The 21,555-nt window shown below is 43.0% G+C and overlaps 1 protein-coding gene across 6 annotated transcripts in view; it reads left to right on the top strand.

The window, feature by feature from the left end:
- sbf1 (SET binding factor 1) overlaps positions 1-21,555 on the top strand; it is an 89,682-nt gene that overhangs the window by 36,437 nt on the left and 31,690 nt on the right. For all 6 annotated transcript variants that reach the window (XM_084050341.1, XM_084050340.1, XM_084050339.1 and 3 more), the window contains 11 exons: positions 414-519; positions 2,049-2,181; positions 2,814-2,922; positions 3,953-4,066; positions 8,498-8,575; positions 9,093-9,206; positions 10,412-10,540; positions 10,788-10,886; positions 11,606-11,822; positions 12,526-12,638; positions 18,736-18,885. In XM_084050341.1, the coding sequence (XP_083906467.1) occupies positions 414-519; positions 2,049-2,181; positions 2,814-2,922; positions 3,953-4,066; positions 8,498-8,575; positions 9,093-9,206; positions 10,412-10,540; positions 10,788-10,886; positions 11,606-11,822; positions 12,526-12,638; positions 18,736-18,885 (1,362 nt within the window). The remainder of the gene's footprint in view (positions 1-413; positions 520-2,048; positions 2,182-2,813; positions 2,923-3,952; positions 4,067-8,497; positions 8,576-9,092; positions 9,207-10,411; positions 10,541-10,787; positions 10,887-11,605; positions 11,823-12,525; positions 12,639-18,735; positions 18,886-21,555) is intronic.

Genomic DNA, 21,555 nt, shown 5'->3' with positions numbered 1-21,555 from the left:
ATGACATTGGTATTTCTGTTTCCGTAAAAGGCTCAGTGATGCGGTGATTTCTGTGTGTCTTTGTTTTGTCTGTGCGGTTTCGGGGCCGTTGTCATGGAGTCCTCCCGTCCAGATGCATTCTCTCCCGATCAGCTGGAATGGCTTGTCACTCATTTTGTTCTAATCATGTACCTGCTAAGCTTCTGGATCCCCCCCCTCCGCCCCACCCCTCTGTCGCTGACTCACACACTCTTCCCCTGGACAATCAAAAACCTGTGATCGAGACGAACTGCTAAGCCTGGTTTCCTAAGAAAAGGTCATTCACACTTTTGTTTTCCACTCTCTCTCCTCCTGAATCTCCCCTTTCTCTCTCTCTCTCTCTCTCTCTCTCTCTCTCTCTCTCTCTCTCTCTCTCTCTCCCTCTGTCCCCGTAGAGGACCATAACGTTAGGAGCTGGCGATCGGCAGGTCATCCAGACGCCCATCAACGCCTCCCTCCCTGTCAGTGGCAGCAGTGTGGCACAGCTCTTCAGACAGCTCGGTACGTCCAGTCACAACTCGGATTACTCCAGGCGCTGCTTTTATTTTAGGCTCTATGCACAGCAGCCATATTGGAAATGAATTGGGCCCCTTCCTTACTTCCTTCACAGGTGTTACCAATATAATACTAATTAAGGCTCAGTTCCATTTAGTGTGGCATAGTGGTTGTCTTATTTTCAAAGACCCCCATAACTCTGAGAGTGTACAAATGGAACCAAATGGACCCGTAAGGGTCCATTTGGTTCCATTTGTACACTCTCAGAGTTACACACCCACCATAAGGGGCCATTTGAGAACCAAAATGGAGTGTTTCTAGTGAGCCAACATGCACGATATCAGCACCCTGACCAGAATGGAACAGAGCCTTCATTAGTATCATTGGTAACACCTGTGAAGGAAGTAAGAAGAGGCCCAATTTCTTTCCAATATGGCTGCTGTGCATAGAGCCTATTCAATGTCAAACAGTTACTTACTTTACTTACAAAGTCAAACATCAGGTGATGTTGTGTACAGTAGTACATGACCATTACGTGTGTACTACAACTACAGTAACTGAATACAAATCAGTGTCACGGTCAGTGGTTAAAGGTAATATTTGTGTTTCTATGCATGCACCGTTGTTAATCATAATAATATTGAATTACATGTATATAGCCCTTCAAAGTACAAAATTCACAAATAGATTATAATGAATGAAAATATGTAATACATTTTAAAATGAGAACAAAAGAGGGGAATCAAGCTGGTGGGCCACTATAAAAAAACATTTAAAGGAAGGCTTGCTGGTAAAAAGTAAGGTTCTGAGATGAATAAAATAAAATGAGTAGAAATTAAGTAAAATGAAAACAGAATACTATATAAATAAAATAAAATGAAATGAAAGCAGGAAATCTGTCAGGTGGAAACCTCGTATGTCCAAAACTGTTACTTTTCAGGATTTCAAAATTCAAAAGTATCAAAAGTACCAGATCGAGCTTGTAGATCTGCTACTTTTGATGCTTTTGTATAACACTGTAATATGATCAAGTAGGGCGTTAATTTACAAACAAAAACATTGATGTTTGATGATGTAGATCAGTGGTTCTCAAAGTGGGGTCCGGGGACCCCCAGGGGTCCTTGAGGGGGTTCCAGGGATTCTCCAGATAAGTGATGGATAGTTAGGATTCGGAATCAGATGGACCCTTATGTGGTTGTAACTCTGAGAGGTTACAAATGGAACCAAATGGACCCTTACAGGTCCATTTGGTTCCATTTGTACACGGCCATGGGATGGCCCTATATATATATCAGCTATTTTCAAAACATCTTGTCATTCTTTGAAAATGTCTGAATATTTTTGAAAATGTTCACACCACAAATCTTGTATGGGGGGTCCTTAGCACAAAGTATTTTCCGATGGGGGTCCGCGGCCAAATACATATCAATTTGGGGGTCCTTGACATGAAAAAGTTTGATGTAGATAAGAAGTGCGTTTTCCCCATGTGTTGTTCTGGTGGTTTGACCTTCTCCTCTGCTCTGGTGTCCATCAAGGTATAGTCAACGTGCTGTACCTGTTCTGTGCTGCCCTGACGGAACACAAGATCCTCTTCCTGTCCAACAGCTACCAGCGGCTAACGGACGCCTGCCGGGGCCTGCTGGCCATCATGTTCCCCCTCCAATACTGGTGTGTGTGTGTGCATGGCAGGCATGCGTGTGCCCATGAATGTCTTTTGGTCATTTTTGGTGTATTTCAAAGCCGAAACAGGTTTTCTGTCCACAGCTAAGGTGGATGTTAGTAACGATGCTTTTCATAATAATTAGCAGACCTACTACAGGCTCACAACATGTTGCCTGGCGACACGTTGTGAGCTTGTAGATCTGCCATTTTTGCCGACATGCGACAAAGTATAAAGTAGAGCTTACGTGGTTCAATTTAAAGTTGATTGTAAATGTGCTTTAACCACTTATACTTAGTTGACTGGGGTCCCCCAGGGCTCTATACTTGGTCCCCTCCTTTATTTCCTCAACACCGAACATGGGCAATCTACATTCTCCCAACACATCGCGCAGCGACACGTTGTGAGCTTGTAGGTTCTGCTATTTTCGCAGAATGTTCGCCTCCAGAATAGGTAGATACGTTCATGTGGTTAAATTACAAGGAAGGAACCAAACTAACTAATATCTCAGCAAACAGAGAGCTACAGTAAAGGTAAAGGGTAAGACTTTAAATCCATAGAAGTGAATCTTCAGCTCGGTTGTATCTGCAATAACTGGTGATAGACTGACACTTCATCTTCCTGTTTGTGTTTCTCTCAGTTTCACCTACGTTCCTATCCTGCCGGGGAAACTCCTGGAGGTCCTGAGCACGCCCACTCCCTTCATCATCGGTGTCAACTCCTTCTTTCGCAATGAGACACAGGAACTGGTGGGTCCTCACCACCGCATGGTGGAATAGTATTCAGTAATGTATAGCCCAGGGGTTCTCAAAGTGGGTGCCGTGACACAAGTCTAGGGGTGCCACAGAATACTTTGAAAATAGTTGGAATTCATCAATATCTCTTCAGTTTATAGTTATAGTCTCATAGTTTGTAAAAAGGACTTCAGTTGCACTGTACTTGGTGCGTTCTTTTTTTTTCATATTCAATAATAAATAAATATACTGTATGCCGTGAGTTTGGAACTCTCACGGTATCAATTCCGTTGCTGTTTATACCGCCGTAATACGGTGTACCGTTACATGCCTACGGCTGCCTGTTGTTGTTTTCTCTAAATGCCCATAGAATGTAACACAGTGCTCTTTGTGAACCGTGGATAAGGTCAATTATAGCCATATAAACCTGACATTAATGATGACCCTCCTGCTAGGTCCCAAGACATGATTTCCTATCATCGCAATTAAAGGGGAATTTTGGACCACAGTTTTCTTACCTTTTCTATGATGTTATGATATCTTAGGATGAATGGTACAGTAGAAAAAGTTCATAGCTCCATCCCGGGTCCGCCACAGCTTAAAACGTGCACCAATAAGCCTTGCGTTAGGTCGCGTATTTTAATAGCTTTTTTGGGGGGGGGGGAGATCTGACCGTGGTCCAAAACCGTGGTCCAAAGTACCCCTTTAAGCCTGATGAGGCTGTACTGAATGATCAGTGCACTGGACGTTTGGCTATAAAACAATGTTGTGTTCTGTACAGTACTCACATGGTGGCGATCAATGTATGAGTGGCTACCAGGGGGTCTGAGGTTATCGTCTCTGTGACCATGCTTGCTGAATGGCGGTTTGATTGTTTGGTTGGCCAAACGTCTTGTAATGAGCAGATGTTGACAGAGACACCATTTGTCTGTCCCTCTGTCCCGCGCTGTCTTGTCTGTTTGTCTTTAAGTGACTGTAATCATCAGCACGTACTTAATGGGGTGTGTGTGTGTGTGTGTGTGTGTGTGTGTGTGTATTTCCTCAGTTGGACGTGATCATTGCTGATCTGGATGGGGGTACAGTTACCATTCCAGAGTGTGTGCACGTCTCCCTGCTTCCTGACCCGATGCTACAGCAGACCCAGACCATCCTCTCTATGGTAAAACACTCTCCTCTTTGGTAAAACACTCCATGGTAAAACGCTTTCCACTTATATTGTATGTAGGATTGGTTATTCGTCATGAGCAGGCATCATACTACATGTGTCCAAGTAGAATGTTTTCAAATTGTTTTTCAAAGTGCCCATCGGCAGTTCTCAGATCAGATTCAACACATGAATTAGTTCTACAAGCGTTTCATGTTCTCCAGCAAATTGTATGCCGACCGGTCCAGCGGTGTCCGAGATTAGCTGTCCACTGTCATACACACACACACACACACACACACACACACACACACACACACACACACACACACACACACACACACACACACACACACACACACACACACACACACACACACCACCCCACACCACACACATGGACAGGGGCGAAAACATCATCTCTTTATCCCAGCCTTTCAGCCTGGTGTAGATGATGAATATCAAAGTCCCTTACAGTCTTACACAATGTTAACTTACTTCACGTTTACAGTAGTTTAGTGTTTGCAGTAGCATTGTACTTCCTGCAACTATACCAACCCCTGCTCTGCTGTAGTTGAATGCTAACTCATTCATGCTGTTACCTGTTGTTGACTGGAAGGTTTCCAACAGATTTCCTAAGTATCTAATCTTTGGTGTTTTTCATTTCCCCCTTGGCTGTGGTGCTTTCACATCCACGTTTACATGCTATTCCCATCAAGCCTCACCTAATTCAACAATGACTCCCTCTTAACTTTGGTAGACAACGTTTCATTGAACGTGACAAATATTTGCTCTGGTTCATAAAAGTAGAGGAAACATTTCCTCATACATGATGATACTCCAAGTCATGTCCCTAACGAACATGAGTGGTCTGTCGTGTTCATGGGTTGGAAGCCGGCAGGGGAAGGTGTTCTCTGTTGCTGCACTAGCGACTCTTGCAGGCTCAGCAGGGAAGCTTAATTGGGAGGGATAGCGTTACGCCCTCCTGGAGAAACTCCTCACTGTCAGGTGAAAAGAAGCCACTGGCGACTCCCTGTATAATCAGAGGAGACACATTGTTGTCTACACCCTCGCCATAGCCCAAACAGTAGGGGTTGGCACTTGGCAGTGACAGGGACTATTTATATATGAGAGGAATTCACAGTGACTAATAAGTGGGGAGGAAAACAATCGTATTGAGTTATCTTCATATAGTTACTGTTTGACAGTCTTTCTTGGCACGTGCCACAGCCACGGTCAGCTTCTTCCTCTGTTGAACAAACACAGACGGGGAAGAGAGACCTGACTGAATCAGAAGGAAGGACTTTTGTTTGTTTGGGGGGAGGCTAGAATTGGCTTGACCCGCTGTTTGAGTTTGTGTGACTGTGTATTAAATGGGGCAAAGCCCCCCCCCCCTGTTGTAAAGAGATTGAATTCTGGAATCTGAGCCCCTCTTCCCACACTACCGTACTTCCCTTAGGAATGTTTTATTCTGAGAGATCACTTTACAATCAACTTTTGAAATGTTTTGGCTGAACTTAAGACAGAGTTCCCTTGGAGAATTATTCAGCAGCAGAGCAGAAAACGACTTTTAGAGAGAAAAGGTTTGAAGGAGAGACGAGCAGTTGGAAATCTAAGAGGATACAGTGTAGGAGAGACAGGCAGTTTGAAGCTGAGAGGGAGACAGTGTAGGGTAGACGCACTGTAGTGTAGGAAAGCTGACAGGGAGACATTGTTGGGGGGACAGACTGTAGGAGAGCTGAGAGGGAGACCAGGTAACCAGACAGGCACATGATATACAAATTGATGCTTCTCAGAGCTATGTTGAATTTTAGGCGTTTGTCCTCAATGCCCTCTTCCATCAGAAAAGGGCCCGTCTGTTCTCCATCCTCTGTATCTGTATACGAGGACTGGAAGATAAGGGTTATTTTGAGTCCCCCGGGTCTTTGATGGTATGCAAAAAATGGAGCCGCTGCGATGAAGCAACGTAGACGCAGGGAAGGCGTAGTCCCTCGGTGGTCTTATACATTTAACGACTGTCTCCTTCAGTCAGTCCCTAGTCTGTGCGGTCTGTTGGCTACAGACTGCTGATCCCTGGTCCCAGCTCTATGCGGACGGAATGGGAGACAGGAACCGGGCCATGTTATTCAGGGAGTAGTTCATTGGTGGATTGAACTGTGTCCCAACGCAGTAATGTGCCTGTATGTGTGTGTGTCTGTTTATGTGTCAGCCTGTAGGCATGTGTGATATTCGTTGTTGATGCCCATGGCTTTGTGGACGACGTGACCATGTTGTCTCTCTTCATCTCAGACCATTATGCGTAGAGAGCAGTGGTGTAAAGTAACTAAGTACATTTACTCATGTACTGTACTTAAGTACAGTTGTGAGGTACTTTTACTTTACTGGCGTACTTCCTCTTGTCTATACTTTTACAAATATATATATATATATATGAGGCAAATATTCTGCCCTGCCAAGCCAAAGAGCAGTAACTACGTTTTTGGACACACCGACTTATTTGGGTATCCCAAAGGTCAAATTAGCCTTTGTGATTTTGGGGGATAAACAATTACCTCAAGAACAGATGTACAATTAGTGTAATATCACTTATATGCCGATATCTCATTTGGCTGACCAGTTGAATCACTTTTAAACCCATTTTTCAGTGATTTTTGTTTTCGTAGTTACTGCACTCTGCCTTGGCAGGGCAGTATTGTACTTTTACTCCACTACAACTATTTGAAAACTTTAGTAACTAGTTACTTTGCAGATATACATTATTATATTATAAAACATACATTAACCATAGGGGTGTGCCGATACACTAATTTCACGAAACGATACGATACGATATTTGGCTCACAACTTCGATACGATTTCGATACGATACGATACGCACTTTTTTTATTATGAAAATATATGGAGGAGAAAAAAAGAAAATGCAAACAAATAATTCTGTTTTTGCATTATTCAGACATGCAAACTTGTAGCTTTTCAGCTACAATAGCCGTTTTGAATCCAAATAGTATGACACCTGACCCGAAAAAAAAACATGTTGTCACTCTTTTCACTTCGGGGCCGTTTGCATGCCTGATTATTATGATTGTAAAAAAAAAAAAAAAAAAAAAAAAAAATTCAAAAACGATATTTTTTCCCCCCAAAACGATACATATCGTCGCGAAAACGTATCGCGATATATCGCGGGACGATATATCGGCACACCCCTAATGAACCACTTTAGCCCTATTTTATACAGGCTATTTGAAAATAGCAACGCGTTGTGAGCTTGTAGATCTGCTATTTTCAAACATTTTAGTACTTTTACTTTTGGTACTTTAAGTATATTTGTATACCAATACTTTTGTACTTTTACAAGTACATTTTTAATTCCGGACTTTTACTTGTAACAGAGTACTTCTACATTGCAGTATTGATACTTTTACTTAAGTAAAACATTTGAGTACTTGTTCCACCGCTGGTAGAGAGCCGCCTCATTTCTGTCTGTCACTGTCCGGCGCCAGACCGGCTCTGAGCGACTGCACAAGGTATGACCTTTCCTGCTCCACTTGGGAGACAAGAACCCTCAGATGGACCCCGGAGGAGGATCCATGCTAGTCAGCTCAGCTTAAATATGAGCTGCTATACCGGCCATTTTTCTGGACTGGACTATACAGGGAGATTATTGTGAAAGCTAATAGCAGGGTCCCTGCTGTAACACAGAGGTGGTTAATGGGTTCAATCGTCTGGAAAAGTTACTGTACATTGCTGAGCAGCAGCCGTGGCAAAGGGCTTTGCTCCTCAGCTCTCCTTACCCGTCGTCCATCCAATGTACTCGCCTCGTTTTGTCCAGCGGTGACTTTGGCACAAACAAGCTATTAAGTGACTGATGTGTGGATGCTGATGCCGCTGCTCAGCCTCTCCAAATATCTCTGTGAGCATTCTGTTTGTTTGTGCTTTTCGGGGGAGGGAAGCTGGGACGGGGAGGCTGTCTCTGGATGTATTCCCACCGGCTGGGACAGAACCTGTCAGCCCAAAATAGCAGATCTACAAGCTCGTCGCGCGACGAGCTTGTAGATCTGCTATTCTTGAAAAATCGAGAACATTTGTGCAAATCTTTGAATATATATATTTTAAAGACAACATTTGTAACTCAAATCTTTGCTTCTGGGGGTCCCTGGAACAGAATATTTTGAGATGGGGGTCTGCGGCCAAATACATATAATTTTGGGTGGCCCTTGACATGAAAAAGTTTCAGAACCACTGATATAGCAACAGGATTTAGAAGACATTATGCAGAATCGGAACCTCAGGCCTTAATGGGTTAATATGAATGTAACATCCCAGTAGTGTGTGCGACAATAATCATTCTGATGATGATGATGGTGACTCAGGTGGATTGTTTTGCATGTGTCTCACAGTGATTGTTTTGCATGTGTCGCACAGTGATTTTGTCTTGTGGGATTGCAGGTGCTGGACCCAGAGTTAGAAATAGCTGACCATGCCTTCCCCCCGTCCTCCACGCAGCCCTCCTCGCTCAAGATCCAGGTGAGGAGAACTACCCACTGTGTTGAAAGGACCATATCATATCACCACCAGTAAAACATGTCACCGTCTATTGAATATATTTTACATGAATGGCTTTATTTTTTTGATTTTCTAGGTTTTGTTTACATTTCCAAACTTACTTTAATAACTGAGTCAATAGGTTGTTTTTGGTTTGACTTCTCATTAAGCAACAATGTAACTTTGACAAAAGAAATTGCTAATAAAATAACAAAGATATTACGTATCTCCAGCAAATTTCAATTAACTACGGCATGCTTTGGAAAATGGCCAGCAGTAGTATATAGTGAGTCAATGGGCTTAACATGCCAGAGCAGCCAGACCAGTATGGTCCTTTAATTCTTATCTCTTCATCACCAGGGCCCATGTGCTTTTTGTTTTGGGCTCTACTCCAAGATTAGGAGTAGATTTTCCAGGCTCTACGGGCCAATCCAGTGTTTTCATTCCTACACATCGGTGTGTATGGTGGTCTGTAATGTATCCTATGACTGTGTTGTAGGATAAGGAGATCCGGGGGGTATTTCTGTGGCTGTTCGCTCGACTGTTCCACGGTTATCGCTGGTGTTTGCACATCATCCGCATCCACCCAGAGCCGGTCATTCGGTTCCATAAGGTACCTGCATCATCTTCCTTTCCAAAATAAACATCGTAATCCCTCTACAGTAGTACAGTGTTGATTTTGACAGCAAACTGTGATTTAGTTTTAGTCATAGTCTTTTGAATAACATTCTATTTAGTTTTTATTTTCAGAGCGCAGCACCCGAGCGCAACCAAACATAAAATGTCTTATGGTTCTACAGGATCTCTTCTCCACTAGTCCCTCCCTAACATTTTAGTCTAGTTTTTATTTGTTGACGAAATTGTCAATATATTTAGTTTTAGTCATCATAGCTTAGTTTTTTTTTTTCGCCAATGAAAAAAGATAGTCGACGAACATTTTTCGTAGTTTTAGTGCTCTAGTATCAGAGGTCAACATAGCAAGACTGGAAGACGAAAGTTTAACAAAACGGAACATTTGACTGTCATTTTGTATGCTGTAATAGTTCTGAATAATAATGTTTTTCCCTATCCAACTATGGAATGGTAAATTCAGTATATAACTTATATATATTTCACAAACTACTTTGACAAGTATTGGATTTTAGGGAAATGGAGCCTGAGGTATTGAAGGCTACAGGTAATCCCGGTTGATCCAGCCGGTTTATAGCCTTTCTATATTTTTCTTTATGTTTATAGATCACAGACGTTTTTGTCTGTTTTGTTTTTTTCTGTTCATTTTTTTTGTTTTTAATATTAAATAAATCAAATTATACGTAATGTAAACGGTGAGGTACTCGCTTAACCCATTGAGACCTGGAACTGTCTCATTTTTAGATTTTAGCTAAAAAGCATTATTTTACACTTTGGGCTATTCAAAAATCGTGAAAATATGTGCAAATCTTTGAATATATATATTTTTAAAGCGAACATTTTTAACTCAAATCTTTGCTTCTGGGGGATCCCTGTAACAAAATATTTTGATGGGGGTCCACGGCCACATACATATCATTTTGGGGGTCCTTGACATGAAAAAGATTGAGCACCACTGATATAGAAACATACGTTTTTGAGAATACTGTTGAGATTTAGGAGACATGTAGAATCGGCTTCAGGTCTCAATGGGTTAAGCCCCCCTAGGGTTTCTTACTGTACCTCACCGGCACAACAACTAATACTGTCAACTTTCCCATGGAAAGAACTATCATGTTATGCTTATGTATATATAAACTGTTGTGCAAATCAAATAAATCAAATGTGGTTGATGTGTGTGTTTTCCAGGGTGCCTTCTTGGGCCAGAGGTCTCTGTCAGAGGACGACTTCCTGATGAAGGTTCTGGACGGCATGTCGTTCGCAGGCTTTGTCTCGGACAGAGGGCCTCCTTACAGATCTACTGACCTGTTTGATGATGTACGTCATCCAGCAGCACCACTGCGCGGCATTATTTATTTGTATTACTCAAGCATTCTATATGTGCCAGATACAGTTAAAAGTGTAAATGACCAGCGAGAGAGACCATAGTAACAGCATTGTATGCGGTGGTCTCAATACTCTATTATAAAATGTTTTGCATTAAAAGCTACAAGTGTGCAGCGACTTTGATGTAATGGCTCTAACGTGGAGGAACGATCACACTTGCCTTATCCTGTGTCCACAGCTAATAGCCAATCAGGTGGAGCGTATCCGGCAAGAGGAGACGTGTCCACACAAAATTATGAACCACGTCAAGGAGCTGGCAGAGCAGCTCTTCAAAAACGTATGTTGTCTCAGAGAATTACTTTCTCAATAAATACCTCTACCAAAATACTTAACAGGTAGACGTAGGCGTAGGCCTACCTATGTATTTATTGTTATTATAATTGTTTTGGTTTATTTAACTTTTTGTTAATTTGTTAACCCTTTAAGACCAGGAAAGCATCTGTATCATTTTAAGATTTCTTTGGCTATTCAGAAATAGCAGATATGTTGCTTGTAGATCTGCAATTTTTTTGAAAAGTCGTGGAACATTTGAATGCATATATTTTTTAAAGCGAACATTTGTAACTCATATCTTTGCTTCTGGGGGTCCCTGGAACAAAACATTTTGAGATGGGGTCCACGGCCAAATACATATCCTTTTGGGGGTCCTTGACATGAAAAGGTTTGAGAACCACAAAAAAACAACTGTTAGGATTTAGAAGACATTTGTAGAATCCCCACAACCAAAGATTTGAGTTACAAATGTTAGCTTTAAAAAACATATATATTCAAAGATTTGCACTCATTTTCACGATTTTTCAAAAATAGCAGATCTACAAGCTCATAGCACGGCACTCGTATGAGCTTGTAGATCTGTTATTTTTGAATAGCCAAAGAAATCTTTAAAATGCTTCCCCGGTCTTAAAGAGTTAACACGTAGGCGTAGGCTCACCTATTTATTTATTTATTTATTATTATTATTACTTTTTGTTAATTTGCTACTCCGTCCGTCTTCAGGAAAACCCCTACCCCGCCGTGGCAATGCACAAAGTCCAGCGGCCATCTGAGAGCGTGGCGGGCCAGACCCACCATCCCCAGAACCAGTCGCCCTTCCCCGCGCTGGACGACGTCACGGTGGAGCTCTTCATCGACCACGCCGCCGCCAAGCTGAAGACCGCCCCGCCCGTGGTCAAGGCGGAACTGAAGGGCATGGTGCCCTCCGGACCCCCACTGGGTGAGCCATGGGCAGCAGGGAGGTGGGGGGGGGGAGGGGGGTGCACTGGGGTATAGGAGAAAGAAGCTTTGCTCCTGAGGTTAACGTCTAGACGTTTTCGCGGTCACACTATCTGTCATCTCAGCGTGCGTTTAACCCATTAAGACCGGGAACGCATGCTGTCAGTTTTAGATTTCGTTGGGCTATTCAAAAATAGCAGATCTTGTAGATCTGCTATTTTTGAGGGGAAATAATCGTGAAAATGTGTGCAAATCTTTGAAAATATATATATATATACACTGTTAACTCAAATCTTTGCCTCTGGGGGTCCCTGGAACTAAATGTTTTGAGATGGGGGTCCGTGGCTAAATACATATCATTTTGGGTGGTCCTTGACATGAAAAGGTTTGAGAACCACTGATATATATATATAGCAACATACGTTTAAAAAAAAAAACTGTTAGGATTTAGAAGACATTTAAAACATCAACAAAATTATAATATATAAGATTTGCCCACGATTTTTCAAAACAAATAGCAGATCTACAAGCTCATTGCGCGGCACTCGGTGCCGCACTATGAGCTTGTAGATCTGCTATTTTTGAATAGCCAAAAGTATAAGATAACGGTTGTGTTAAAGTGCGTTCCCGGGTTTTAAAGGGTTAACAGGGCAACGTTTGGCGGCAGAATGATGGATGGGATGTAATCAGTGTTGTGCCCACAGGAGACACGGTGGACAGGAACGGCAACGTGCTGGCCAACAGCGCGCGCAGGCTGGAGGTCGTCAGGAACTGCATCACGTACATCTTTGAGAACAAGATGCTGGAGGCCAAGAAGGTAATGAGGAAGTGTCACCACCACATCACACTGAAGCCCAATGCTTTATTTATAAGTTGGTTGCACGGTGTGTCGCGCACCGAAAATAGACGATTTACTAGCTCACACAACGCATCACGTTGTGATCTTGTAGACTATTTTTTAGAGACACCAGCGCACAACTAAGTATATATTCAGACCAGGGTGTTGCGGCTGATATCATTCCCAATAAATGATCAGCCGGCAGGCTAAGCCTGGGAGAAATTAAAACTGTATGACGCGCATAAAAATGTAAAATATTCAGTTCCAAACAAATGCTCAAGTTTAAAATGCTTTACTTTCAAGTTCAGTGCACCAAATTATTACAATTTACAATTAAGAAATAATGTAATAAATATGTGTCAAGAAATCGAATAATTTAAACAGTGAGCAATAACAAAATACAAAAAATGCGGTCAACAAAAATATGGCTCTCCCAGCTCACCCTGCCTCCAATGGGCAAACCAACTCATCAAGGTGAGCAGGTGAGAGCCACTATTTATAGTTGCTGAGGCCCACCCACAGAGACACACCCATCAACAATGTGCCAATGCAGTGCCTTTGTCAATCACATCAATAATCCTCATTTGGCTCCTACATTCCGGCCCCTAATTATGCCTGGGCATTAATTACACACTTATTAGTATGCAGGAGACAATAATTAACCTTAGCAACATTATATCATTCAAAACAATAGAAAATCAATGCAATTCATTCATCTGCATAATCGTCTGTGTCAATAGACTTCATCCATATTCTCCCCTCCGTCTGCAAAAAATAGAAAACAGGAGCGAGGAGAGAGAGAAAAGTTCAAAGAGCTCAAGCGCTCCAAGCGATAAAGGATTCACGGAGCGGGCGTGCTCCAAGTGAGACTTCATGACCCCTCTGCTTTCTGAAGCTACGGAGGTCTGCGTGTCCTCGTGCAGCCTCACGTCATCCAGACCCGGCTGAACAAGAAGCCTCCTATTCCGAGCCAGATCCATCGACCTCTTGAACCTGAGACGCCAACCAACCATTTTTCTCAACCAGAACGAAGACGGGTTGTGACTGACGAGCGGCATGTCCAAGTCTGCCAGCTCGTCGGCCTGAACTGCACTCACAGACACATCTTCTGGAGAGACCTTTCCAGAAGGATCAGGTTGTGCTGGCCACTCCATTTCAGGCTCATCCAGGAACGAGATAGATTCCACTCTGGCCCCTCTGTCTGCCATCTCCACCACTGCAGCTGTCAACTCCGTGCAAGGAATTGTAATGGATTTCACTGGAGCCACACGTGCCTTACCCTTACCCAATACAAAAGAACAGTGGGCCTCATGAAGTTCCTCCAGCCAGACTGTACACTCCTGGGCAGCACCAGCTGGTAAAGCATCACTACAGCCCAGCTGACTTCTGCATGGGCAGCGAAGGCTTGTCTTGGCATTTAGCACCACAGGTGCAAGGAATCTTAGGGGATGTTCAGCAACCTTCCTGTTGTTCTGCATCCTGACGTCAACCAACTGCACAGAACTGTTGACAGACGGCTTGAAGTTGTGGTCTTCTCCATCATGAGCGTCTGCCTTCATCTGCTGCTCCCACAGCTGGTCAAGTCCTGTGACCGAAATCCGGTTGACGGTGACATCATGACTCTCACAAGCGGTGTCAGCTGTGCAGTCTCCTCTCAAGGGGCCATTCACGGTCCAACCCAACATTGTTCTGACCGCATACGGACCTCCAGCCACGCTTCTGACCACCTCCCACGGCTCCAAAGCCTTGGGAACATTAGTTCCAATCAGAAGATCCACCCCTGAGTCGATCGCTGTCATCTTGATGTGTTCAAGGTGCGGCCATTTCCGCAGATCTTCCTGTCTAGGGATGTTACCTTGGTGGACAGGCATACATTTCTGCGTGAACAATGTAGGTAGCTCACAGACCAAATCTGTGTCCAGCCCAGCTACCTCCAAATCTATCACAATGTGACTGCCCACCACCATCTCCTGACCCATTGTCCGTAGGAGAATATCAGTCCTCCTTCCTGAGAGATTCAGCCTGTTCATGAGCCCTTCTGTACAGAATGAAGCCGAGCTTCCAGGATCAAGAAAAGCATATGTGACCAATGTTGTCTGACCATTCTTGGACTTCACCCGAACCGGAAGTATGGCAAGTGTACAGTCACTCTCTCCGGCCCCAGTAAGACCACTAGACTGCACCGAGATCAAAGTGTTCTTATCTGCTGCCCCCGCTTCTCCTTGAGCCTGCCTTGAACCTTCCTCATCTGTAGAGTAGACATGCAACATGGTGGGATGTCTCATACTGCACACATTGCACACAAGGCGTTTGTGGCAGTCTCTGCTTCTGTGCCCAATGCACATACAGCCAAAACACACCGCTTTCTCTCTCAAGAAGGACATCTTCTCAGTGTGAGTCTTCCTTTCCAATAGCCGGCACATGTCCAAGGAATGCCCAGCTCCACACAGCAAGCAAAGATTAACAGCAGATGAGCTGTGCTCCCTCTTCAATCCAGCATCAATGTTCGTGTCGACAGTAGTCGCAAAGCTACTTCCTCTTGCTTCAGAAGAGTACTGAGGTTTAGCAGGCCTCACTTCCTTCCTCGGTACTGCAGGGGAGGAATCTTGTAAATCCCCAAACAGTGGGTCACTTGCCATTTTCACCTGCCCTTCAATAAACTCAACAATCTCGCAAAAGGTGGCCCTGCGATGGAACCTTTCCTGCAAACTGTAGGCGAGATCTCTCCACTTTTCTCTGAGCTTATAAGGCAACTTCCTAACAACTGTCTGCATGTTAGCAGGGACATCCAGCTCGTGTGTGGACTCTAACTCTCCTAGTGCATTGCAACAAGCCCGCAACAAGAAGCTGTAAGATTGAAGAGCCTTGACGTCCTCAGACTTTAGTGCTGGCCACAAGAAGACCTTGTCCATGTAAGCAGATGTGATCTTCAATGGGTCGCCAAAGTGTTCTTGCAGTAAGGATTTGGCCTTGGCATAGCCACTTTCAGCAGACATATGCTGACAGCTTCGAACCATGTCTCTAGGCTGCCCTTTGGTATACTGATCAAGATAGTATAAGCAATCCTTAGCACTGCGAGTCTTCTCTTCGATGCAATGCTCAAAGGCTCTCATGAAAGCTTGGTACTCTAAAGGATCACCGTCAAAAATCAGAATGTCACGTCGTGGAAGAAAGAACAGTGACTGCTGTTCAGCCAACAAAGAAGTTATCTGGTTTTGTTTCTCCAAGATAGATATCAACTGACCATGATCGGTGCTGCCTTGCATTAAAGGTGCAGGTTGGTATGACTGTGACTGAGGACGTGCTTGAGTATTATTTGTTCCACTGGCTACAGCACCAGACACTCGAGAGGTGCCAGAGACTTTCAAGACATGTATTTTAGCTGCTGATGCTGCTATCTCTATTTCCAAATCCAACTGTTCTCTTTTCTTTCTGACCTGCGCCTCTTGCTCTTCCAGAGCCTGTTTCTCCTTAAGTAACTTCTGACGAGCAAGGAGGGCTGCCATGTCTGCTTCTGCGATTAAGCGTGCTGACAAAGTAGATGAGGCATTAGACCTACACTTACTCCCAGCTTCAACTGCAATATTAGAAATACTGTCATCTGGGTTAACATCATCTACAACAGAGGTTCCCACCTCCTCCTGAGGATGTTCTGAAACACAAATAACATCATCATTATTCACTGCATTAGGCGCTTCAACATGAGGTGGGTGTGGCTTAGGTGAAGTAGAAGTAACTTGGCTTTGAATTTGGCCATTAATGTCCAAAAGCCATTTATTTGCATTTTCAATGAATTCTACTATGCGTTTATGAGTGTTTGAAAACCAAATATTTTGTCTTTCTTGTTCCTCTAGAGGAAACAATGGAATGACTGAGCCATGAAGCTGACTTGCTTCATCATACAGTGCAGATACATTGTGAAGATGAGATTGTACTGTTTGAGCATTATCAGCACTTTGCATAAGCTCATTAATTACTTTTACAAGACCTTCAATTTTTTTAACCTTAACTTTTCGTTCTGTTTGCAAATGTTCAATTTTATTTACTAATGCTTTGCCAATGAGCTTCGATTGTCTTTTCTGTTCATTTGCACTGACATTTGAACCGGGCCTTGAACTTGAATCCATCTTGCATTAAATGAATGAACAAAGGGAAATACAAAACTCATTCACACCCAAATCAAAAATCAGCTCAGCCCTAGTAGTAATAGCCAAAGTGTGTATAATTGTAATATAATGAAATTCACAGTGTTCCATAGACATGATACTTATGTAAATCGCCTGGCCTATTGTTCCCCACTAAACTGCCTAACCAAATCTAAGCTATCCAAATCAACCCTATGTCTTCAGCATGGAACGATAGGTATTTACTTGCCTATATATCTCAGTTCTGAGACGGCAATCCTGGGCCAACCCAATCCGGGCCATAGAATGAGGGCCGAACCCGTTCATGCACAGGAAAATAACAAAACAATAGCCTATAACCGGAGCTATAGACTAAAGAAGCTTTGCCTAAGGGGAACAATAATGGCTGTGTGTATGTGTGCGTGTAAGCGTGCGTGTAACAGCAGCTGTGTTTTAGGCTATGCGTGCGTGTAACGTAGACGGGCATGAATGAGTCAAAAGAATGAATGAATGCAACCTTACGCTGCCGGTGCGCGTCCATGCGCGTTCCATTTTCCTTGTTTGAAGCGCTGCAAGAAGCCAGGAGTTCAACGTCTTTCCGAGGATCTGCGCTTCAGCTAACCAAGTTTTTGTTGACTATGTTGCGGCTGATATCATTCCCAATAAATGATCAGCCGGCAGGCTAAGCCTGGGAGAAATTAAAACTGTATGACGCGCATAAAAATGTAAAATATTCAGTTCCAAACAAATGCTCAAGTTTAAAATGCTTTACTTTCAAGTTCAGTGCACCAAATTATTACAATTTACAATTAAGAAATAATGTAATAAATATGTGTCAAGAAATCGAATAATTTAAACAGTGAGCAATAACAAAATAAAAAAATGCGGTCAACAAAAATATGGCTCTCCCAGCTCACCCTGCCTCCAATGGGCAAACCAACTCATCAAGGTGAGCAGGTGAGAGCCACTATTTATAGTTGCTGAGGCCCACCCACAGAGACACACCCATCAACAATGTGCCAATGCAGTGCCTTTGTCAATCACATCAATAATCCTCATTTGGCTCCTACACAGGGGTATAACTTTTTAGGTCTAGTACTCAGAAGAGCACCTGGATATGTGTGCACCAGTTATGTGCACCCCTGATTCTTAGACTAAAGGGGAATTTTGGACCACGGTTTTCTTACCTTTTCTATGATGTTATGATATCTTAGGATGAAAAGAAAAATGTTATAACTCCACCCCGGGTCCGCCACAGCTTAAAACGTGCGCCAATAGGCCTTGCATTAGATTGCGTATTTTAATAGCTTTTCTTTTTTTTTTTTTTTGTGAGATCTGACGTTCATAGTGACAGAACACTGTGCAACCAGGAAAGGGAAAAGAAAAAAAACAGAAGTCTCTCTAGACGAGATTGAAATCTCGAGATTTCAATCTCGTCTAGAGAGACTTCTGTTTTTTATTTTCTTATTTTTGTATTTTTTTTAAAAGTGTTCTGTCACTATGAACGTCAGATCTCACCAAAAAAAGGCAAAAGAAAAGCTATTAAAATACGCGATCTAACGCAAGGCCTATTGGCGCACGTTTTAAGTTGTGGCGGACCCGGGGTGGAGTTATGACATTTTTCTACTGTACCATTCATCCTAAAATCTCATAACATCATAGAAAAGGTAAGAAAATGTGGTCCAAAATTCCCCTTTAAGGAGGAAGAGGATCACTCACTAATAATTTCCACTTCAAACTAAAGCCTAACCAATGCTTCGGTGAAACCGTGACATGCGACATATTGCTCACAAGTTGCTGTGGCTCAGGAGGTAGTGCAGGTCGTCCAATGATCCGTGGATCGGCGTTTTGAATCCCGGCTCATTCCCGGTCAATGTTACCACGCAACATACTTATTATGACACCGCTTCTGACACCACTCATTTCCGTCTTTTTTTGACCCCGCCCCCTAGTTAATGCCGGCGGTATTGCGTGCGCTGAAGGGCCGTGCGGCCAGGGTGTGTCTGACACAGGAGCTCAACCAGCATGTCCTGCAGAACCGGGCTGTTTTGGACGACCAGCAGTTCGACTACATCGTCCGCATGATGAACTGCACCTTACAGGTGAGTCTGAAACAGCAGAATATATATCTCTGCTGTCTGGCAGAAACCAGCTAACTCCAAAATGTTCATTTTTCAGGAAATGACAAAAAAAAAAAAAGTGGAGTTAGGAGGTTTTGTTGTTTATTGATAAGAACAGCTGAATGGACCTCAACGCTCACAATGAGGTTGGAGGTCAAAAGGGGGTGGAGCCTGGAGTCAGCAAAACCAGCTAACTCCACACCCCTTTGGTGGAGTTAGCTAGTTTGGTTTAGCAGAAAGTTTGAGGATCCAATGGAGTTAGCTGGTTTTGTCAGAAGCGCTTTTTCATACTTTTAATTGGTTCAATATTTTTTTAATCAACACACAGACGTATAGGGTGTTCAATAGCACTGATTTATGGAAAAAAATACAAAAAGCGGAAAAATGGAGTTAGCTGGTTTCTGCCAGACAGCATATATATATATATATCTAACCAAAGTGGGAACCCCCAGAGGTCTTTGAGGGGGTTCCGGGGGGGTCCCCAGCTAAATTATTGATAGTTAGGGTTAGGGTTAGAAGAAAATGAACCCTTACAGGTCTGTAACTCTGGGAGTTTTGGGGGCACGTGGTCTAATGCATACCAAACACTGGTCTATGTCAAATAATACCACGTACTCAGGATATCGTTTGTAAGAAGACCCATGTCCCAGGGTAAGTTGTGATATGGCTGTTGGGAGGATTTATGTTTGGGTTCTTCTTGGCCTGGGGATGTTGACTGACTCAGCATATTATTTCAGTAACATCCTGTTTCTTTATTTACATACATACATGCACACACAAGCAGCTTCTCTGAAGGAGCTGCTGATTGAGTGCTTCTGCTGAAGGGCACTTGATGGAAGTGCCAGTGGAGCACGGACCGGAGCATTACTTGTTTACTTCCCCCCCATATTGGAAATAATTCACACACATATCCGCCTGTCTGAACTGATGTACACAGTACTGTACATCAGCTCTCATGAGCCAACAGTCATCAACATAAGATACATAACTCTTCTGTTTTAGCCAAATGGCCTCCTTGTTATTTTACTTATGATTATCCTTATTATTCCACAGAAGTTAAAGTATAGTCATGCACTGCCTGATGACTGATTGAATGATTTATACAGAATTCCATACATGGGCATGCCAATATACAGGGTATGGGCATATACTGTACTAATGACAACAGGGATCTCCTTATATGGGCATAAAAGGGACACAGACAGACGGGTACAACGGCTCTGACAAAGCCCCCGACACTATGACTCAGACATACTGTATTGGTCGGATCGTCGGGGTGAGGGCCGCGGCCGAACTCTAGCGTGTGTGTGTAGATATGTATATAAGGCCGTCACGATACTCGATACGTACCGAAAATGAATCGAAATTGACGTTCGACACAGTGTATCGAAATTACAAGCCGTATCGCGATTCTAGCGCTATGTCATTATGTTACTCCTGTACATGTGGACGTCTGACGGAGGCCACGTGGCGCTGTTGTTTACCTTTGCATTCCGCACATTCCCCGCATTCCTGCTTCTGATGGGATTTTTTTTTGCCACAGCCGAGTTGACAGTTGACAGAGAAAAGAGTCCAGTCTGTCATTACCTTTCATTTCCCCATCTGTCCGGTAAAAATATGACAGCCAACAATCCCAAATTCCCATATAATTTGGCTCACTATCGAGTGCAGTCGAGGTGACAAGACATGCGACTGGCCTTTTCAGTGGTGGAGAACGCTGGATTCTAACGTGCCAAGCAGATTGTATTTGAGCACAAATGTGTTGCTGCCTTCGATGTATGAGAAATGAAGGCAAGAGAACAGTTACTGAAGGGCCGAGGCATGTAGAATTGATTGCCAACCAGGCCGGGTTGTCTACCCAGGGCCCTAATTTGTCTACCCAAATTAGTATTATTATTATTTATTTATTTTTCGTTCAGAACCCAAGATATCGTGATCCGAAGATTTGCTGCTCCATTCACTTCTTGGTTAACTTATTACTTAAAAAGGCTGTATCTCGGCTCCTGTGTACTTTTTTTTACAATGTATTTTTGGCCGAGACATGCTATTTTCAAAGTTGTATAAAATTGAACGGGGAGGTCGCGATGACATTTTTTTTTTTGCGGAAGCACAGTCAATCCCTCTGTGATTAGCAACCATCAGGGGATCGATCATACTGGAGATAAATATTCTGTGACTACTTGAAAAAGGTAAGAAAATCGCTGGCAGTGGGCAAACGCAGCCAGAAATAAGTCTGTCAGTGAGAGAGTTAAAGAAGAATCTGAAAATGTCAATGACAGTTGATAAAACCCAAAGTTTATATTATTAATATGTTAAACGTTTTATTATTCTAGATTCTCATTTGTTATTTATAATTATTGTTCAAATAAAAGTAATTTATTGAGAAACAATGTTTTCTTTACAAATGAAGATTTTTTTTTAAATACATTTGTTTTTTATTAAATACAAATTGAATCGAATCATGAGCTTAAAATCGAAAGTCGAATGGAATTGTGGATCAGACTACCAGAGGCTGTGCTAGAAGCACTTAGGAATAATGAAATAGAACCGACAGAACAGACTTGCAGGACTGAAAATAGGGACAATAAAGTGCAAAATGAAGCCAGTTTGTCATTGCGTGATTTGACATCCAAAGTGACAACCCAACCAAAC

This window comes from Gymnoscopelus microlampas (assembly GCF_963454915.1).
Source record: "Gymnoscopelus microlampas genome assembly, chromosome: 23".
NCBI classification, from domain to species: Eukaryota; Metazoa; Chordata; class Actinopteri; order Myctophiformes; family Myctophidae; genus Gymnoscopelus; species Gymnoscopelus microlampas.
The sequence above is the reverse complement of the archived record's forward strand: the minus strand, read 5'-3'. Positions and strand labels throughout refer to the sequence as shown.